General features: G+C 49.7%; 1 protein-coding gene across 1 annotated transcript in view; it reads right to left on the minus strand.

The window, feature by feature from the left end:
* SYT6 (synaptotagmin 6) overlaps positions 1-20,248 on the minus strand; it is a 36,833-nt gene extending 16,585 nt beyond the window's left edge. Inside the window, exons 1-2 of the mRNA XM_066565443.1 lie at positions 20,032-20,248; positions 930-1,263 (exon numbers count right to left, since the gene is read on the minus strand). Of these exons, the coding sequence (XP_066421540.1) occupies positions 930-1,263; positions 20,032-20,185 (488 nt within the window). The 5' untranslated portion in view covers positions 20,186-20,248. The remainder of the gene's footprint in view (positions 1-929; positions 1,264-20,031) is intronic.
* Positions 20,249-22,098: the final 1,850 nt, after the last annotated feature.

A 22,098-nucleotide genomic window follows, 5' to 3' on the forward strand; every position in this document is an offset into this window, starting at 1 on the left:
GCCATTCCCTGGGTCCTGTCACTGTCACAGAGATCAGAGCTGCCCCTCAGGAGGAGCTGCAGCTCTCATCTGCAGATCCCATCTCATCCCATGGATCCCATCCCAGGGATCCCATCCCATCCTATTGTTAGCATTCATAAACACATAATCACATAAGCCATTATATGCAGTGCTTTTTATTAAGAGCTCTGGGTGTCAGGAGTATTCAACTCAAATCTGACTCCGACCATACATTCGAGGTGAACGTGTTTTATACTCTATCATTATATAACTTTCATGTTAATTATTAAACTTATATTGTTCTATTGTATACACAGATTTCAGCTAAACATAGCCCCCCTTTAAATTTCCAACATAGTTTCTCATGATTCTTCTTATGGTTATATAATAATTACATTTAATTACTAAACAATCATCACATCTAGCAATTATATCTTTTATCATACTGCATACACAGGTGCAGTGATCTGAGAAAACACAAAGCTTAATATTTTCAAGGACTATTTTTAACATTTTCCAGGGCTCCACTATCACTTTCCCATCCCATGAAACCCATCTCATGGATCCCATGGAACCCATATCATGGATCCCATGGAACCCATATCATGGATCCCATCCCATCCCATCCCATGGATCCCATGGAACCCATATCATTGATCCCATTCCATGGATCCCATCCCATCCCATGGGTCCCATCTCATGGATCCCATGGATCCCATCCCATTCCACTCCATCCCATGGATCCCATCTCATGGATCCCATGGAACCCATATCATGGATCCCATCCCATCCCATCCCATGGATCCCATGGATCCCATCCCATGGATCCCATCCCATCCCATGGATCCCATCCCATGGATCCCATCCCATCCCATGGGTCCCATCTCATGGATCCCATCCCATCCCATGGATCCTACCCCATCCCTCACCTGGTGGAAGAGGCTGGCTCCGTGGTTTGCCTCTGGATCCGCGTGCGCCTCATGATGTGATCCTTCATGGACATCTGGACCTCTGCAGGGATGTCTGGGGAGGTGTGGCTGATCTTCACAGCTGCCTCCAGGAAGCTGATGGCCCCCGTGTCCTTGAGCTTGTCTGCCATGCTGTCCTTGTGGCCTGCCTCGCTCCTCAGCACGGCCAGGTGGGAGGAAAGGGCCTTGTTCCTCCAGGGAACCCAGCACAGCTTCCAAAAGAGAAACACAAACACTGCCACCAGGGCCAGGCCACACACAATGACTATCACTGCAAGGAGGCTGACGGAGAGCTCTGAGGGAGACAAGGACAGCGACAGGGAGGGATGGGAAAGAAGAAAAGAAGAGACAGATGGTGAGAAGATCGTAAGTAAAAGGAAGAAATGGTCCAAACTGACTTAAATCACAACTAATGGAGAGCTCTTAGCTCAGAGCCAAGGCCAAGTGAGCACCCCCTGGCAGGCTCAGGACACACCTTGGGAGAAAATGGGTGTCTCCATATGGGCAGAGCTGTGAAGTTTTACACCCTGATGCTTAAACTGGCGATAAAATACCATCCTTGGTTTGTTCTGCAGCATCAGCAAACTGCTGAGTCTGAAATCAAGATGTGTACAATTCCATGATAGAAACAAGCTCGATGCTGGGTGCCTTTTTGCTTCGTGTCACAGCTGCTCAGGCACAGGAATGAAAAAATCCATCTACCAGGGTCCTGGAAGTGAATTGTTATTGTACTGTCAGCACCCACATCTTGTCCAGATGCGCCCATAGGGAATACAAAATAAATACCAACACCAAGGAAAAAAATAATCACAAGCTGCTGATGCAGAGAAACCAAACATAGCAGGAGTTTGTACAGAAAGTGCTACACAGTCTCCCTCACTCTGAGCAGCACAGGAGCTGCTGTGTGTTCTGATGCTCTGAGACACTTTTACCTCATGTGTGCTGAATTTCAGTCTTTTTCTGGAAAGAGCTTCCATACGTGTGGCTGACGAATCAGGAAAAATGGAAAATGAAGATATATATATATATGTGTGTGTATATAAATATATATATATACACACACATCATCTAGGCTGCGAAATGATTCACAGCACTGCACAAAGAGAAAACATTGGCTATTTTTGCTTCTTTTCCTACAGTGTATTAATTCCCAGATCCTCATCCAGACCAAAACTTTGAGAGCTCAGAATTCCAAGGAATACCAGTCCCTGATGGTGGAGGCAGGATTTGTTCTGGAGGCAAGTCTGCAGCATCAGGACTGTGGAGAATTCCATCATGGATTGCTTTGAGCTCTTGGACATTTCCTTGATGGCTGTGTTATTTGTAGTGCCCAGTAAAACCACACTCCTTAAACTACCCAAGTGCAAGTCAGGACAGAAAGACAAACAAAAAAATCACCAAAACATTCAAAAGTTTTTATGGAACAAGCATTACCTCTTATCCATCCTATTTATGTCTATTCCTGGACCACAAATGTTTTGTGTGAGTTTGAATTCCCCACCTGAGCCCCAGGGAATGGGGTGGGCGCCCTGAGCATTTCTGAACTGGGGAGCTCCTCTCTGGGCTGCATCACAGCTGCTCTAAGTGTGAATCCTGATGTGCTTTACCTTAAACAGGAGCCATAAAACACCTCCTGTTCCCTTTGATCATGCAGTTTAGTTTGTAAAGCTGTAATAAGACATTTAATCATAAAATCACAGGATGGTTTGGGTTGGAAGGAACCTTGTAAATCATCTCATTCCACCCTCTGCCGTGGGCAGTGACGCTTTCCACCAGACCAGGTTGCCCACACCCCCATTAACCTTGCCTTGATGTTAAGGCTGAGAAAAATCTGTGAAAAATGAGGAAAGACTTGGTTTTTAATCTTGAATAAATAGATGAATGTAAAAATTATGGAAAAATACCCCCACAATAACAACAAAACAACAAACCCCCACCCACCCCTGGTGAACCATGACAGCAAAGTGCTCAGGAGCACATTTGTACCATCACATTTTGCTCAGGTCTCTCAGGGTGTGCAGCAACCACTGCAAATTTGGGATAAGTGAAATCTCCAGGCAGCACCAGACACAAAATGTGACATCCACACCCGAAGAAGCCAGCCCTGCACAGTGCCTGGGAGCCATCTGTTGTTCCTGATATCCTGGAGGATTTTGTTTTTCCACAAAATTACCGAGCCCAGCAAATCCAGCAGGAGCTCCAGGCAAAGGTCCCTGGCTGCCTGTGGGTTTTTGACTCGAAGAGAAGGGCTGGAAGGGATGGGATGGGAAGGATAAACATCACCCAGAGGTTTTTTCAACTTTCTTTCCCTTCCCAGCCTCCTGTACGGGTTCATTTATTTTCTGTTGTAGCTCTGAGGTGGAAACACAGATCGCTGCTGGGGGGAACAAACAGATCCCATCTTACTCAATAATAAATAAGGCTGTACCAGCAGCAGAGCTTCCTCAGAGATTTGCCTAAATGTATTCTCACCAAAGCTGAGAGCACAGAGGTTCCACTGCACTATCCTTTGAGTTAAATCTTGGAATTGTGCCCAGGAAACTCAGTGTCAAACATTCATAAGAAAACTCAAGAACCTGGACTTTTTGCAAATACCTCTGTGTTGGTACAAAGGAAATCATTGCAATGCAGAATCTCTCACTGCTGGGAATTGCTGCGTGACAGGGAAGATTTTTTAAAGATATTTCCACCCATTCCAAGGAGTTTTATAGGCTGCATGTCTCTGCCAGCACACCAGGCTCATTAATGGGAACCATCAGAAATAATCAATTATCCTTTCAGAAAACCTGTTGCCAGCGTGAGAAATATCCTGGCTCCTGTCACTCCTTGCAGGGCTGGCATTCATAATGCATCTGACAGGATTCACAGATACTTTTATGCATGACCTCCTACTCCTTCCTCTGACAGCTGACACAGAGCACGAGTGGAAGGGATCAGGATTTTACAGACAGTTTTAAGCATCTGCCTGCTTAGAATATTGCGTTGTTTGAAGATGACACTGAATTCTCCAAGACTTTTTTGTGACTTATTCAACTTAAATATCAATTGGACAGAGTTGACCTTCATTGATTTAATGATCTTTCTCTTATGAATTTGAAAATACCTGTTACTTTCTCAAAAATACCAGGTATTGAAAATGCTACGCTTTAAATGTCCTTTAACTTACAAGAAACTGTAAAAACAAGATAATTCCTCACCTAACAGAAAATGCCCTGGGGCCAGAGGCTGCTTTGGTTTTCCTGGAATGAGCGGAGGTAAGGTCAGTTCCCCCAAAAGGACACCTGAGCCCAGGGGAAGAATGAGCTCCTTGGGTGATATTATCCCCCCTTTTTCAAGGTTTGGATCCAAGATTTGGGGAAGAGAGGGAAAAGAGAGATGTGCCTGCATCCAGCAGTGAGGAAGAGCTCTGTCTAATGCAGGAACAGCTCAGATCCCAACTGCTCACAAGGGAGACTCACATCATCATTCTGAGCAATGTCCCACCTGGGGAAAAACACGACAAGAAATATTGTTTTGTTCTGTTTTCCTCTTAAAAATTCACAGTTATTTGCCACTTTGTTATCAGGTAAGTGCTGTGGTACAAGTGCAGAGCAGCTCCAGCCGTTCCTCACCCCAGTACCATAGAACTCAGTGCTGCTCCCTCATCCTCACCCAGTTCCCATGGGAGACCTGGGAGAAACTGGAAAATTGGTCTTATTACAACTTGTAATTGAAAAGATAAAGCTTAAAAGAAGGAGGTTGCAAACACAAATTAACATGGCTCTTTTCCAGCCTGGCTCCCTTTGGGAGCAAGCGCTGCTTCCCCGAGGAGCCTTTGGCTGGAAAATGCTTTTGGCTGCAGGGCAGCAGTGACAGAGCTCCCTCCCTCAGAGCAAGGAGGAGCAGGGAAGGGATGGACATGGACACTGACAGGATCCACCCCTGGAAGTGCTCAAAGCCAGGCCAAAACTTTGAGCAGCCTTGTCTAGTGGGAGGTGTCCCTACCCGTGGCAGGGATTTGGGACCAGATGATCTTTAAGGTTCATTCCAACCCCTCAGTGTTCCATGATTCTGTGATTCTGTGATCTACCTGCTTTAGCTGATATGTTTAGGATAAGCCATTGAGCTTATGTATTTATTATATACCTATTTTATATCCCACTAGTTACCAAAACACCACAGAAAAGTCCTGAAGCTGACAGCAATGGGGACACCAAGAGCACAAACAAGACTGGATTCCCTCAACATCACCCAAAACTGATCCCATTTCTCCTTTGACTTGACTTCTTGGTTTGTGTTTTTACTGGTTTTGTAACACCCAAACCCCTGGCTACTGAACCACACCAAAAAACTCAAAACTGCAACATTTCCAAGGTCACTACTTCTTGCTGCCTTTAAATCAAAGATAAACAGCCCAGGGCAGGACAGAGAATCAATGGTTTACAGTTTAAAACTGTGAAGCTCAAAGAAAACTGAAGAAAGGGCAAACACTCCTTGGTTAGTCCAGCCCTTCCCACCACGGTTTCCATGGATCACAGAGCAGCTCCTCAGCACAGCCCTTTTTTGTTTCATCCTGGATGGGAGCTAATGAAGAGATATGGTCCAACAGCCTTTCAGCTTGATGTCCCTGCTGACTTCCTAATGCCTAAACTGAGTTACCAAAGGGGATAATTAGCAAAAGTCCAACCCAAAAGCGATTAATAATATGACAAAGTCATGATTAGAGCAGTCTATTAACTGCAAGACAATAGTGGTCTAATTGTGGCAACATTGACTTTTACTGCTGTGAAGTAGCTTGTGCTGTCATTAAAGAGATTCATGGATAACTCTGAGTTTAATGTGCAGAGTTATATTTAATATCCCAAGATGTAATTTAGCTTTCCTTCCACCCACTCCCCACAGAGAAAACACAACATGTTTGATGGCTCTCTCAGCACTCCAGCAGCCATTAGTCATTCCAGCTACCTGTTGCATTTAAACAAAGTTGGAATGGCACGAGTGGAAGTTGGAGAGGCTGGAAATTCTCTGTGAGGTGCAGTGTGGAACCAGGGTGATGCCACCAGCCCCCAGGACCTGGCTGTCCCCTTCCTCTCTTGTCACCTGTGAGGGCACAGATATTTCCTCAGGCCCTGGAGCCCCTCACCAAGGCAGTGGTGACACTGACCTGAGCTTCTGCCACCTTCTGCCAGGCACAGCCACCAGCCTGACCCTGCCAAGAGTCCAGGGACATCTTCCTTGTCAGAGGTTCTTCCTCCTAAGCTCTCTGGTGGTTCATGGAAAATCTGGGCATCAGGGAGAGCTTGGGATCCCTTCAGCTGAAAAAGCAGCTCCTGGCTGTTCTGAGCTGCAGCCTGGGGCATGGAACATCCTCCCACAGCCAATGCCCCTGGAAGGGCAGCTCCAGGAGGTGGCAGAGCCCAGAGCAGGGTGATGGTGATCACCTCACTCTCACTGGCTGGGTGACTGCCTCCCCACACTGCAAGCATTACTCACACCAGCCCAGCAGATACTTGCAGGCTTCTCTGTCCATTATCGGCTGGTTTTTTTCTCTTGCAGGAGTGTTTGTGAGGATATATTGTTCTGTTTCTGCAGGGCTTTGCAGGGAGCACGCACTCAAGTGATGGATTGGTACAAGAGGTGCTGCTGGAGGAGAGCAGCAGCTCTGGGGCTACAAGAGACCACGTGAGGCTCCCACCAACTGCTGATCTCATTTTCTCTCGATTGAGGAGCATCAGAAATGTAAGCCTGATTAGCTGAGGGCTGGAAATTGGGCACGGGGGGCTGTGGTGGGTCTCAGAGGTGAGGGCAGGGGGGAGCACAGGGCAGCAGCTGCACAGGAGGAGGAAGGGTTCCATTAAACCCCAGCCACAGAGATGTTTATTTAACAAAGCTGCTCAGCTTTGGAGGAAGGAATGGGGACTGGATGGAGCGGAAATCAAATATTGGAACCCCACAGCAGCACCACAGAGACAAGAGGGAATGTCCCCTTTGGAGACACAGCACAGAGCAAACCCTGAGGGGCAGCAGGGAGGGCAGCAGCAAGCAAAGCCCTTTGCAACAGGGATTCTGGAAAGGCAGCTGGCTGGCTGATAAATCCTGGGATGCTGCACTGGGGGAGAGGTGAGCTGCAGTGCAGCAGTCCTCAGCCAGCTCCTCATCCCCCTCCAAGCCTGCCGTGGCCTCGGGAATGGTAGCAGAGCAGATGGTACAGATCAGACTGTCCCTGTCACCCCACAGCCCCCGCTCCTGCAGCAGCAGGCTCTGTGTCCCCAGAGCTCACAGGGGGAGCACAGGGTGTGGCAGTGACAGGGAAGCACTGCAAGCCCACTCAGATTTATCCCTCTTTGGTGGGGTTGTGTCCAGTGTTTCAGTCCCCTACTGATGGCTTTGTTGTCACATTTCAGACCCCCTCGCTGCCATTTGGCCGCCATTTGAAACTTCATCAAGTTCTTGATTTGCTGGTGGTGTTTCCCAGGCAGGCAGGCAGGCAGACAGGAGCTACAGGAATATGCCCTGAAATATTCCTGAGCTAGACGAGTCATTAGGAGCTGTCACTTCAAAGTCTGGCTGCCGTCAATTGGCTCTTCACAGGCAGCCTGGCAGCAGGAGCTGCTGCTCCAACAGCAGAGCTGGGTCCTGGAGAGGGGGAAATATTCCATCAGCTTCTCAGCAGATGTTAAAGGGCCAGGTCAGGACACAATTCTGGGTGGGGCAGAGCTCCTGCTGCCCCTCAGATGTTCTCTCACGCTGTGGGAGGTGGGAAGGGCTGCAGAGCCCCCCTGCAGCAGCACACCCCAGCCCGTGGATCACTGTGGGTCCCAAGGTCACAAATATGGCTTTTTAGGCCCTCACAGCTCCTGCTGGCAGCAGCAGGAGCAGGTGTCAGCTGTGGACACCCTCAGAGCAGGCAGAGCTGTTACACCCCACTCAGAGCAGCCAGAGCTGCTCAGGCTCCCTCAGGGCCCACGGCCCAGCCGAGGGCAGCGCTGCACCCCAGAGTCTGGGGAGAGGGAAAGGAAATCACAGCAGTGCTTGGCACTGTGACCCATCCAGAACAAGGCACAGAATCACAGAATCACCGAAATACAGAATTACAGAATTACAGAATTACAGAATCACAGAATCACCGAATTACAGAATCACAGAATCACAGAATTACAGAATCACAGAATCACAGAATCACCGAATCACAGAATCACAGAATTACAGAATTACAGAATTACAGAATCACAGAATCACCGAATCACAGAATCACCGAATCACAGAATTACAGAATATCCTGAGCTGGAAAGGATCATCCAGTCCAACTCCTGCCCTGCACAGACACCCCAAATCCCACCCTGGGCATCTCTGGAGTGTTGTTCAAACACTCCTGGAGCTCTGGCAGCCTCGGGGCTGTGCCCATTCCCTGGGCAGCCTGGGCAGTGCCCCAGCACCCTCTAGGGGAAGAACCTTTCCCTGATTTCCTACCCTGGCACAGCTCCAGACCTTCCCTCAGGTGCTGTCCCTGCTCACAAACCAGGTGTTTTATTCTCTTGGTAGTGAAAGTAAAAAAACACTGATTGTTCCTCTCATTTGACCAGGGCTGCACAATGGTATGAAACATCCAGGGGGACCCTGACCCCTCACTCTGTGCACACTCCCAGCACCACAGGACAGGTTTCTCCAGGTGAAGGCAGCCAGTCCCAGGTGCTCTGGACATGGCCAAGCCTTGTTTTGTTATTCCATGCCGACCACAAGTAATTCCACAGAAGACAGCACAGGGAATGGGATTGAAAACGAGTTCTCACAGTTTGCTGAGCACTTTCACACTCAGCTCATCACACAGAGCTCAGTGGCAAAGGCTCCTTTCAAAGCAGAGGGCTGGGAATGCTCAGGAGGGGAATGTTCTGAGAGGAGACATTCATAAAATCATGGAATCATGGAATGGTTTGGGTTGGAAGGGACTTTAAAGCTCATCTCCTTCCAACCTCCTGCCATGGGCAGGAACACCTTCCAGCTTCCAGGTTGCTCCAAGGCCCATCCAGCCAGAGTCTCCCTGGAAGCTAAAATGAGATTTTTCCTGTTGCTGTGCTTCCCCAGTCCTTGGACAGTGAGTCCTGCACTATCAGCTCCCACCAGCTTCCTCCTGCCAGCACAGGCTCCCCAGGAACCCTGACAGAGCCTCCTCATCTCCTGCACACACTCAGCCATGAAATGGATCCTGGGAAGGTCAGGACAGGAATGCTCCAAGTGGCTGTGCCAAAGTTTCAGTTAGACAGCAAAAAACTTCTTAAAAATTAATTTGCTGCTACCACAGGGTTCCTGCCATGCAAGAGCTTATCAGAATGCAAACTATAAGCTTCAAAGGGGAGGATGAATCAGAAGCTATTTTGAGAGTAATTATATAAGACTATAAAACTCAAACCATCTCATTATTGCACGTTGAGGATGGAGACAACCCCTTCATATGGAGACCTCGCAGGGATCCAAGTGTTTTCCAGTGGCTGATCCATGGCCAGGAGCAAACAGCAGCCTCATCCCCCCCCAGCCAGGCAGAATTTGCTTCACTGAGCAAGGCCAGGGCTTTCCTCACCATTGGCTGTGTTTCTTTGTGGGGATTTGATTCTGCAGCTGGGAAATGAGCTGGAACAGGAGACAACTTCATCCAAAGTGTTTTCCTTTAACTGATGCATAATTTAGAATATCCTGAGCTGGAAGGGACCCACAAGGATCATCCAGTCCATCCTCTGCCCTGCACAGAGAGCCCAAAATCCCACCCTGGGCATCCCTGGAGTGATGGCCAAACACTCCTGGAGCTCTGGCAGCCTCGGGGCTGTGCCCATTCCCTGGGGAGCCTGGGCAGTGCCAGCACCCTCTGGGGAAGAACTTTTCCCAAAATCCAAGCTAAACTCCCTGGCACAGCTCCAGCCCTTCCCTTGGGTGCTGTCAGTGGTCCCAGAGAGCAGAGATTTCTCTGAGAATTGGCTGTCCTGGATAGCAACTCTCAGCTCATTAGTGCAAACACTTGCAAATTCCCCAATTTTATAAACTCCAAGTTATAATGAAGGAGAAAATGCTTAAACCATAAATCTGCACATGGAATAATGTTCTATTCCAGCATCCCCAGCCACAGCCTCGAGGCTTTCCCATGTCAGCCTGGAGCCTGGGGCACCTCAGGCTGGGAGAGGATGAGCTCCTGGGACACCCCCGAGCTGTCACCTGCATTGAGCCCTGCCTGCAAGCAGCAAAGAGAGTTTTTTTATCCTTGTCTACACATCCAGGCTGCAGCTGAAGCTCCTGCTGTGTGCTAAAGATACATATTATAATATTGGCTTTTTTGCAAATATTAAAATGGATTTTATATGTGTAATGTTAAAGTAACTTTGTTATAAAGATGTAGTTTTTATTTCTGTTGTTAATTAAGCTTAGTGAAATAGCTGATATAAGTGTGCTTGTGTTAAAATGCCTGCTTGGATGGGATAACATCCAGTGAACACAGGATGAGGACACCTGTACAGATCTGCCAACCATCAGCACTCAATGTCTGAAGCCAGTGAGGACCAAGGCCCAAAAACTGGAGGTGATAAGAATGGACTAAAACCACAACCAAAAAATACACATGCTCTGAAAAGGCAGAACCAAAGAAGAGATATGCTAAACAATTCTTGGAGCATGTAAGCTAGTTTGGGCAAAAGTTCACTGTGCCTAAGGGTCTGTGAATAAGCAACAGGCTGGTGTAAGGGTAAAGGTATTTAAGAGGTGTCCCCAAAGATTAGGGGTGCTCTTGGCTGAGTGCCAATCCTAACAACCTTTGCTCTATGGTCCTTGTCTCCCATTGTCCTTTAAAGTTTTTATTTAAAAAAGTTTTATTAAAGTTTTTATTAAAGTTTTTACATTAAAAACTTTATTAAAGTTTTTACATTTTCACAGGAGAGTGAAGGTGTTTTTCATGTGTGTCTTGGCCCAGAGGAGGCAGCACAGAGATCTGGGTGATGCCAGAGCTGTCCCCATCCCCTCTGCACCCCATCCCTGGCTGGGGACTGTCACACCTCATGGGCTGATTAAAAGAGTGCATTAAACAGAGAAAAGACACTGTCACACCCTTTGTCACCTGGTGCTCTTCAGTTCATGGTTTGGTCCTTCCTTCAGGGAACAGACAGCAAATGCTCTCAGACATGGGAGTGGGAGCTGCTTCAGGCCCCAGGGGAGTTTAAAAAACAGAAAGAAATCTGAACAGAATAATTCATAGGGACACATCAGAGGTGATTTTCAATTGCAGAGTCAACTGTGAGGACTTCACATCCCTATGTGAATATGTAACAAAACAAAGGAAAAAAAATCAACACTTACAAATCACAGAATCCCTAAGGTTGGAAAATGCCTCTAAGATCATCTAGTCCAACCAAATGGAAGTGCAGAATACACCAAAGAAAGGGATGTGAGGTCAGATGAGAGTTTAGTGGCCTGGAGCTTGTGCTTTTCCCACTGAAACAGAATGGAGAACGAGTTAATTGCCCAAAAAGAAGGCAAAAATCCTGAATAGCTGAGGAGCACTGCGTGGCTCTCCAGGCAGGAGGAGCCTCCAGTGCAGCAGCCAGAACAGAGCTCTGAAACCCCAGAGAAGCTGCATCTCTGCAGGGCTGCAGCTCCAAACCTGAGTATCCAACATCCCAGATTCCCTCCTGGACCCCGACTCTGCCCATGGACAGCCCTCAGCCCATCCTCAGCTTCATCTCCCCTGGTGGACCTGGGGACAAAACTCCCCTCTCCCACCACCAGCCACAAACCCCACTGGTGACAAGAACTGACCCCCAGAGAAGTGGCTGGGCGGGAGGAGACCCATCACAGGCTCCTGAAGACAAAAAATGTTGGTTTTCTGCCATTATTGACTGATTTGGGCTTTCCCTCCAGGCTGCAGATTTGTCACTGAAACTTCTGCTGGCATGTGCAACCCAAAGGGGAACTTTGTGCTGTCAGAAATGCAGCATTTCTGTTATCAAAAGTGACAAAAAAAGAGGAAAAAAAACTTTTCCAAGCCGAAGGAAACATTCCCTGGTGATTTATGTCACTTTGTGACTTAATCAGCTGCTCTCTAGAGCATTATAAATGTGATAGGAAGAGTTGTCATTGCTTTCTGCCTAACTGATGACAAGCTAATGAACTATTATAAGCCACAGTGAATGCAATTATGGCACAAGGCTGTGTGTTAATCCCTTGACATTTTATCACAATATGCTGTAGCAACATCTGTAAACAACCCAGTGGTGCTGAACACACCCAGTGGCCAGGGCTGGGGTTAAACCCTGCTGAGCATCCTCATCCCCTGGGCTGTGACCCTGCACAGGCTGAGCCCTGTGTGCCAGGGCAGCCTGGATGAGGCTGCTCAGCACAGGGGAAGCCTCTGATCCAGAGCTGGAGCTGAGCAGAGCCAGGCAGAGAGGAAACCACGGGAATCCAGACACTTCTGGGCTGCAGAAATCCAACTGTGTTTCAGGATGCAAAACGGAACAAGTGAAAGCTTTTCACTCTCTCTCCCTCTCCCCTGAGCAACCAAAAAACCCTGGAACTTGAAATTTCCTTTTAAAAACTTGATCAAAGCTGTGTCTGCTGTGAGACACCAGGCTCAGCAGTGCCTCTGTGCCCAGACTCTCCCTCCTGGAGCTGCCACATCGCTGCCCCTCACTTCCTACAGTGGGATCCAATTTTGGGGAAAGGCTTCCCTGTGTCTCCCTCTCAGACCCCATTTTGGCTCAAAACCCCACTAAAACCAGGCTGCCTTGAAAAGATCTCAGGGTAAAGCTTGGCAGGGAGCAGAACTGGGGTCTCTCCTCCTCCCAATGCTGGAGGTCTCCCAGGCTCCGCAAGAGGACGCAGTCTGGGGACCCCAAAATCCTCATCCAGGCTGGGCAGAAGACCCCAAGCATGGGACAAGACAGCCCTGAAAAGCTTCCCAGAGCTTTCCTGAGTGCCCCCCGCCCAGGATACAGAGCCCCCCCAGCACCAGAGGCTCCCTGAGCTCCTGAGACGTTCTGGATGCATTTATTGCCTGGACCTGCCCCATGGGACACCCAAAACTGGAGGTGCAGGATTCTTCCAGAACTGCCCTGCCTCCAGGTGCTGCACAGACCAGGTGATGCCCAGCCTGGTGCCCTGGAGCTGCGAACTGGAGCCACCTAAACCCAAACCAGCCACACAAACCCAGAGCAGTCCCCCTTCCTTTGTGCCTCTCAAGCAGCACAGAACGGGCAGAGCAGCACTGGCACACCCAGAGCTGGGCTCAGGTGGAGCAGCCAGGAAGGACTGACCTGCCTGGAGCCCCTACAGGGTACAGGGAGCCTGCACTGAAATGCAGAGGTTTGGAACAGAGCATTTCTTTGTTCAGGCTGCCCTGAGTGAGGAGGGAACTTCCTCCCCATGGTTCTGCTCCTGCCATCAGCAGCTGCTGCTGCTGCTTCCATTAGCTTGGAGCAAAGACAGGGATCTTGAACCCCTCCAATGTGCTGCAGTGAGCAGGCTGGGCTGCCTGATCCTACTCATTGATTAAATGGATTCTGAGATGCTCTTTTCCAACAGCTCCTACCACTCCATCCCCTGCAGCTCACAATTCTTTCAGCACAAGCATTTTGACCAGAGCTCAGATTCAGAGCTGGGATCAAACAACTCCAAGTAAACGCTCACCAGCATCCAGGAGATGAAATGCTGCATCTGGAGAGAGAAACTGAGGAGGTGGCACCTCACACTGTGCCACACAACTGTATTCATTTCTTTGCAGCGGCTACAAAAGCACAGAAAATCAGATTATTACAACACCAAGGGCTAGAATTCCTGGGCAATCATTATTCCAAACGGTCCAGGGCCGTGTGCCTCAAGGATGGTTTGGAGAGGGCTGGTGTGAAGGGAGCTCCTGGCATGCTGCCTTCAGGCTTCACTGCACAGTTTGCTGTGATGTTGTCAAACATGAACCTGCTACAGCACAACAAACTGAACTAAACAGAGAGACACCCTCAGTCAGCAGCTGCGGCTCCGCCGTGCGCAGGGCTCCCCGCAGGAGAACTTTCTTTTTTCCCCCAGACAGGGAAAATGTACATTTAATAGCCAATTACTCCAAAAATCTCCTCCCTGACCCTCCAGGATGCCATTTTGCAAGGTACAAATATAATTAAAGACAATACATGGCAGAGGGACTTAATTGCATCTCTCCCCAACAACTGCCAGGGCGATTGCTCTGTCAGGGAGTGCGCTGGATGGAAACACTCCCAGACAAGATCCCTGATTTTCCAACACACAGATGGGAAGGGGAAATATAGATTGTCGTCTTTGAAAGAGAAACAGCAAATATTAAAGGTAGAAAAAGCTGCCTAACCAAGAGGAGATGGAAACCTAGGGTCCTGAGAAAGAATAAAAGAACATTTGATTGTAGCTGGAAATGTGAGCAGTGAGAAGAAACAGTCATGAAAAACAAGGGTAGCTGAGGCTACAGTTAAATAAAACAATTGGATCAGACACCAGCCCCATTCTGGGTCTGGTTTATCCCTGCACAATGAACACACACATGGGAGAGGATCCAGCTGCCAGGAGCACACACAGCGAGTGCAGCAACTCCAGCACAGCCAGGATGCCAAGCAACAAACACCTGCAAACCCAGAGACACCAAACACCTTCACAGAGTCATCCCAAAAAACCGCGGGGAAGCTCGGGCTGTGCCCTGGTTTGAACCAGCTCAAAGCACACGCTGCCTCTCCGTGCTGGGAGAATTCTGAGAGCAGGGGGAAAAAAAATGTTTCAACAGCAAAGGCGTTTTGCTGAAATTATTTCCATTTAAATTATGAAAACATGCTTCATGTTATGAAAAGAAAAAAGCAAAGAATGATTAAAGTAACTTAAGAAATGTGGACTCACCAGAGCGGCGGCAGCTCCTCAGCGCGGTCCCTGCTCGCGCATCAATTCGCAGCAGCAGCGATCCCGCTGCTGTTTCTATGGAGTTGGGGATGCTGAGCCCTGACTATGCATGAGGCTGCTGCAGCTGCATGGGAGCGGGCTCCAGGTCCACACGCATCACAAACAGCAGCAGCCTCCCTGCTCTGCCTCGGGAATGAAGCGAGCAGCGGCAATTAGGCGGCTGCAAAGCTGCGCCTATGCAGAGAGGGGCTCGCGGAACACGCACACTCCACTCAGCTCCAGAGGGGCATTTTATTTGCCAGGACCATCACAGAGCATAGCCAGAGGCAGCTGGAGAGCCATGGATCCACACATAACACACGAGCAGAGACACATGTCTGGAGACAGGCGATTTAATCTGTTTTTTCCTCGATTTACTCGGCCGGTTTCAACCTTATTTCAACACAGTTTTACAAACCTTCCTCTGGCAGCAAGGTTTGAATCTGATACCTCCAGGATCCCAGCCTGGTTTAATTGGGCTAAAGAGCAAATTTGCTGCACGTAGCTCTGGCTGGCTCTTTCCTGGGAGGAAAGGCAAGATCCATTTTGCAAGTGCATTACTCTGTGATAAAAAAGATATTTGCCCCAAGGAGCTGCTCCTCACATGCTGGGCCTCTGGAAACTCAGGCTTCAGTGATTAATATTAGCTTTGCCTGGGTGGCTTGGAGCATGTTTACTGTTATATTGACTTAAAATACACTTGAATGGCAATTCAGAAAAGTGTGTTATTGTGCCTAGTGAGTAAATTCAAGACATGCCCATATTTCACAGGTAGTGGCTGAAGGCATCCCATAACCATGAATGAAGGTGTCTTCAGTTCTCCCATTAGTCAAGCTAATCTTTCAGGGGATAGGTGTTTTTTTTTCCCCCCAGAAATACTCCAGAACCAATTTCTCAATAAAAAATGATCTTTCTGCACCAACGTTCCTGCCATGAAAAATCCTTTATTGCCCAGAAATTCCCCCCTATTTCCTGCCTGCAGCAAAACCACTTCTGTGCTTGGTTTAACATTTTAATAGTCTTTGCCAAGTGCCAGGAGGGTGTTCAGCGCTGTACAAGCTGTACTGCCTGCACCAGGACCTTCAAAAAGAGCAGTTCACACAAGGGGCAAAGCAGTAAATGTGCTAAATGTGCTCTGAATTATTGGGGGTTGGACACAGGCGAGCTGACACCGTGTGCTGGGATTTTCAGGAGGTCTCTCTGACCCTGTGCCTTCCCCAGCTGTCCTGTTCCCTCCTCTCACTCCAGCATTCTCCTCCTGCAGCAGGAAAGCACAGGAGCATTTTGCTGGGGTGGATCAGTGTGTGAAAGAGGGTTTGAGGAGGGGTCTCACCATGCTGAGATGAGCAGGGTCTGCTGGGAACAACCTGCAGCCCCTCTGCACATCAGCCTCTGCCTCCTGCCCTGGTTCCACTGGGCAGCAAAGCTTTGTACAAATGGACCACTAAGGCAAAAAAAAAAAACCAAAACAACCAACCTAGGTTGTTTAAAGGAAGTCTCAGCACAGGAGGGCTGAAGATAGAAATCAAACCCAGAGGCTTTCTCCTGGATGTGCTTTGATCCCAGGATAAATTCCTTCCTGTACCGAGGCACTGTCCTTTAAATCAACATCACCAGATGCTGGTTCCTGTCACAGAATCATGGAATCCCAAACTGGTTTGGATGGGAAGGAGCTTGAAGATCATCCAGTGCCACCTCTGCCATGGCAGGGACACCTTCCACTGTCCCAGGGTGCTCCAAGCCCCATCCAGCCTGGCCTTGGACACTTCCAGGGATCCAGGGGCAGCCACAGCTGCTCTGGGCAGTGCCAGGGCCTTGCCACCCTTCTCAGGAAGGAATTCTTTCCCAATATCCCATCAAAACCCACTCTCTTCAGTAACACTCATCAGCCCTGCAGGATCATTTCGGAAGGAGTCAAGCTTCCCCTTTCCCCCACAGGATCCCCTGGGGTGGGCTGGCAGCCTCTGTCCCTGACAGGCTCTGTGGACCAGGGGGAGCAGGACCCAGCTCAGGGGGGCTCAGAGCAGCCTGTGGGGAGCCACAGAACCTCCTGAGCTGGGAGGGACCCAGCAGGACCACTGAAGCCCAGCTCCTGGGCCTGCACAGCACCCTGTGTCCCAAAGAACCTGCTGCAGCTCCACTCCCACGGGCAGAGGGGATGGGGAGATGGGACACATCACTGTCCCCACAGCCCTGTGGGCTCCTGACTCCCCTGCTCCACAGCCCAGTACAGCTGCACCACAAACCCTCTCAGCTACACCCAGGAGCTCTCACTGCCCCTCCAGGGCACAGAAGGGATGAGCCCATTCTCTTGAGGGCCATCACCTGTGGTTAATGCTGTCCCCACAGCCCGGGTGCCACTGCCAGCTGAGGCCTGGCAGGGAAGAGAGCGATCAGATGGAGGCAGCTCCGGGGGAGGACTGGAGACAGGCACAACAAAGGGATGCTGCAGCTCGCTCCATCTCGGGCCAGCCAGGAGCTCAGCTCTATTCCTGGCACTGCCACGGGCCCAACTGCAGGGAGAGCTCCCCCTCCCAGCCCCCCTGACAGCAGCCCCAAAACCTTGCCCAGCCCAACTCCTCATTTTTCTGACAGGTTTGGCTGCGGGTGAGGCAGCAGCCAGAAATCCTCCTCTGTTGGGTGTGCACAGAGAAATGCTGCAGCTTGGCTGCTCTTGTTGGCTGTGAGGAGGAGATTCAGCTGTTACATAACCAGGGAGTAGAGGTGCATCCACTCCATCCACAGCAGCCCTTGCAGCCACTCAGTCCAGAATGGTTTTAAAAAAAATTAAATCACCGCACAAAAACTTACTCTTACATAAACTCTACAGTAATATTTTTATATTCACAGGTTTTTTCCACTCTTGGACACAGCTTCAATAAGGCTGATGATACCTGGCTCCACACATTCCCTGAGGGTACTGCTCCCCATCCACGCATGAAACAGCAGAAAAGACCAAACTGCCCCCGTGCTGAGCTGTGCAGGAGCAGCCTGGCTCCAGCTTTGGCAGTGCTTCCTTCAACCTGAACTCCAGCAGGACATTCCACAAGCCAAACTGATCCAGCCAGCAGTTAATAGATTTATCCAGGAGGCAACAAACTGCCCGAGAAGCCAGAGACTCCACATGAAGATGACAAATAAGGCCAGTTTGACTCCAGCAAATTTGGTGTTTGGCTGCTGGGGCTGTGCTGCCTGCATGGGGCACCTCCAGCAGGAGCCAGGGCTCCTCTGCCCTGCTCCTGACACAGCACCTGCCTGGTGCCATCTGCTCACCTCCACACAGCCCCACCTTCCCCTGCCTGCCTTTGTGAGGACAGATTTGCTGGGTCTGAACACAGGACCACAGCCAGCCCAGAGCAAATCTGCTCCACATGAGGCTTCAGGATAAAATGGACAAGGCATCAATGCAGATAATTAGATAGACATCCAGACACTGATGGGGAAGATGGTACCTCTGTGACTGTGTTAGTAAACACTTGATGCAAATGGATTTTCCCCCTTGCTGGAGCAGCTTTGCAGCCAGGAACTGAGCTGGTACATGCTCAGTTGGTACATGTCAGGCCCAAACTGTGTCCTCTGTGCTGTCTAGACATAAAAATGGGCCCAGTCGTGCAGAGCAGAGACAACAGCCCCGGCTGCTCGTGCAGCCAGCCCAGCCCAGCTTGCCTGGGGCACTGGGGCTGAGCACAGCTCAGAGCACACAGACATCCCCCCTGCTAAAGGCAGATGATGATGATGATGATGATGATGTGATCCTGACATGAACACGAGGTCCTGGACAGGCTGCACAAACAAATGCAGATCTGTCATATCAGGGTGGACAGAACAAGAGCAGCATGGAGTATTTCTGCTGCAGAGTCAGGAAAATGTGAATGTTGGTGCAAGGTAAAGAATTCCAAATTGATGCAATAAGTTTGCAAGCTGTTTGCTCTGTTTGCAATGGCTGCACAGGATGTGATGTGTAAGGACACAACTAGCCATGGTAAAAGGCCTCCAGAACAGACAGGTATAAAACAAACTCATTTAAAGAGGAGAATTAAGTTACAGGCAAAGTGGGCTGTGGAAGGAGGGTGTTTGCCTGGAGCTATCAGCAAAGCTGAGCTGGAAGCAGCACTGCAAACCAAGGGCTGGCAGAACCCTGGTGCCCTGTGCCCTAGAGGTGCCAGCTGCACCCCAGCATGAGATCCTGGCAGAGAGGGGCAGGAGAGAGGGAGGGAAGGTGACACAGAAAACTTGGGATTGATGGGCAGCTGTGCTGCACAGTGTGCTCAGCAGAGGAGGAGAGATTGTGAAAACTCATGGTATAAAAAACACTGTGAAATCCATTGGATTTACAGATCATTGACTACAGGAACCTCAGAAGAAGCCCTCTAAGAAAATGTTGGACTATATAAACAAACAAACAACTTTGAGCAGGTTACCAATACTTGTAAAAACTATGAGATTTGGGGTTTTGCTCCTCAGCACATGAGCTTGAGTTCCAACTGCTCCTGCCAATGTCTTCTGAAGTGACAGCAGATCTCTGGGGTGAGCAGCTGTGAGGGCAAGTGTAGGGACAATTCCCCACTTTGCAAACAGAGCTGCCCCTGTGCCCCTAGAGCAGAATTCCTGCTCCTGGCTCATCCCTGCCACACCAGAGTCCCTCTCTGGCTCTACAACCTGACCAGGAACAACTCAGGCAATTCTTAGGGAAGGTAGAACACACACATGAAAGTACACCAAGATTCCTTACTGATGAACAGAAATCCATGCAATCCATGGGATTCCCTCCATTCTCAAACACCAATCAGTTTCTGCCATCCCAGTGGCTTCAGTAGGCTCTTTACTGCTTTTTGTTGGTTTGGTTTTGTTTCATACAGGACAGGAGTCTGTGTTTTTGGAAAAGGAACTTTCACAGGAACTTTATCTTGGCAACTTTATCCCATCTGTCCCCCCATGCAGCCATCCCGTTCCACATCAACAGGTGAGACAGGACTTGACCCAAAACTTGACCTAAAACTTCACCAAGGAACATGTGGGAAGGGAAGGAACCCTCCCAGAGAGGTGCCAGGACCAACCCCTGGGTCCAACACGGGGCTCCCAAACATTTTCCTCCCCTGTAGGGGATGGATGTCCCTCCTGCCTTCCATGAGCACCCTCCAGCAGACGGGAGCAGGGGCCGTACCTGGCTCGGAGATAATCAGGCTCTGGTCAGAGGGCAGCAGGAGGAACTCCCTGCAGGTGTCCAGGTCCAAGCTGGGCAGGCTTTTCTTCTGGCACAGCTCGGTGAGGATGCTGATGGCCCTGCGACAGCGGCCATCCTCCCTGGGACCGCTCATCGCCCCGTCCGCATCCTCCGCTCCCTCTGCTCTCTAGGAAACTCTCGGCAGGAGCAGAGGCCGGGCTCGGGGCTCAGCACAGGAGCAGCTTCACTCCAGTTCCATCCTCTGCCGTGGCAGCACCTGCTGGGACACGCGGAGCTGCCCCAGGGCCGCTGCTCGGAGCCGGAGCCCGCAGCCCCCGGCGCTCCCGGTGCCTCATCGCCTCTGAGATCACAGCTCTGTTTACTGCCAAGGCTGCTCCAGACAAAGAACCTCCTACCAAACTCAGTTTCGTGCCCTCCACACGAGACGCATTAAAGCTGCAGCCCAGATAATTCCTTTTAACCCTTTCGCTGCTGCCCTCTCTCCAGGTGAGGAGTTTGGCGTCCCAAGCCTGGATTTTGCAGATAAAAACGAGTGGTGGAACCTCCTGGCTGAGGACAGCACATCACCAGAGAAGAGGTACCAGAGTGCTCCCACAAACACTGCACAAACTACTCACAACTGCCAAAGGCAGCAGAAGAAAAGCTGCAGGTTTTATTGATTTGTTTGTGCTGTCCTAACACACCAGGCTGCAGGTGGCAATAGAGATTGAGAACGCCATTCTAGTTCATAATTAGATTTTTTTCCTTTTACTTTCTGCAGTATTTTTTTTATTCCTGTTGCAATTTAGCAGGCAGGTCATGCCACACGACAGAGCATATATTTGACAGGCAATTGTGGAGCAGGCAATTAAAATTATGTACAGCAGGATGACTTCTTGCAGCTTGTACAAACCTAATGAGCATTGTGGAGAGCCAGGGCTGAGGCTGCACAGGTCCCTCAGCCCCAAAGCACAGCAGGGCATGCTCAGATGGTGTTTGTGGTTTTGTTAATGACCTGCTGGAGCACTGGGAGCTGTCACAGCAGAGTGTCCCAGGGGTGGCACCAGCACCCAGGACAGCACAGGCTGCCCTGGGCACAGAACCTGCTCCACATCCCGTTCCCAGGCTGGACAATTCCTCCAGCTCCTGGGCTGGTGTGACACAAAGGGTCTGGGTGGCACTTGAGGAGCACAAAGGCATTGCCCAACACCCCTGGAAAGCTGCATCAGGGCCCTTTTGGCCACCCTGGTCCTTCCTTGGTCAGACCAAGGTTTTTTGGACACGTCACCAGCACATCCCTGCTGTCCCCACGTGGCACCTGTGTCTGACAGAGCCAAGCTCTGCTTCTCCCAAAAACTTCAGTTGCCAGGACAACGTGAGTGAAACCTTTTATTAACCCAGTAACTGGTCACAAAGAGAGACTTTTAATTAGACACCAGCCTGGCCAGTGCTCCATGAGCTGCTGCTGTGGACAGGCTGAGGCAGAGGTGCACCCTGAGAAGCCCTCCTGAAGGTGTTTGTCACCTGTCACCTGTCACCTGCAGCCAGCACCAGAGGCCCCAGAGGTCTGTGTTTACTGGGGAGAGGTTCAGACACTGGGAGCTAAACCAGAAACTTCCCAGAGATGAAGCTCAGGTAGAGTTTGCTTTACATTTAGATGACAAACTCCGTAAATCTGCTCACCCATTAATTTTTTAAGAAAATTGAGGCTCAAATGATGCCTCAAACCTGAGATTTGGGTCCATACAACATCTGCTTGGTTGGGGAAGGAACAGCTCCTCTTCTCTGCTCCTCCTTTCACTGCCTGCCCTGGGGCATTTGTGTCCCAGAGTCCCAAAACCAAAGGATTTGCACCCAAGGGGATGCAATGAGCCCCAGGCATCACATCATGTCTCCAGCACAGCAACAGTTTCTGCCTGAGCCACCAAAACTGGCACCAAGAGAGGAGTTCCTGGAATATATCAGTCAAGTCTTGCATCTGAAATTTGAATTTATCTTGAATGGATTTCAACAGACAAAAAAAACACCGCAGCTAAACTCTTTGAAAAAGGTTAATGCCCAATTGAG

Source organism: Molothrus aeneus, chromosome 24 (genome assembly GCF_037042795.1).
Source record: "Molothrus aeneus isolate 106 chromosome 24, BPBGC_Maene_1.0, whole genome shotgun sequence".
Taxonomy (NCBI): Eukaryota; Metazoa; Chordata; class Aves; order Passeriformes; family Icteridae; genus Molothrus; species Molothrus aeneus.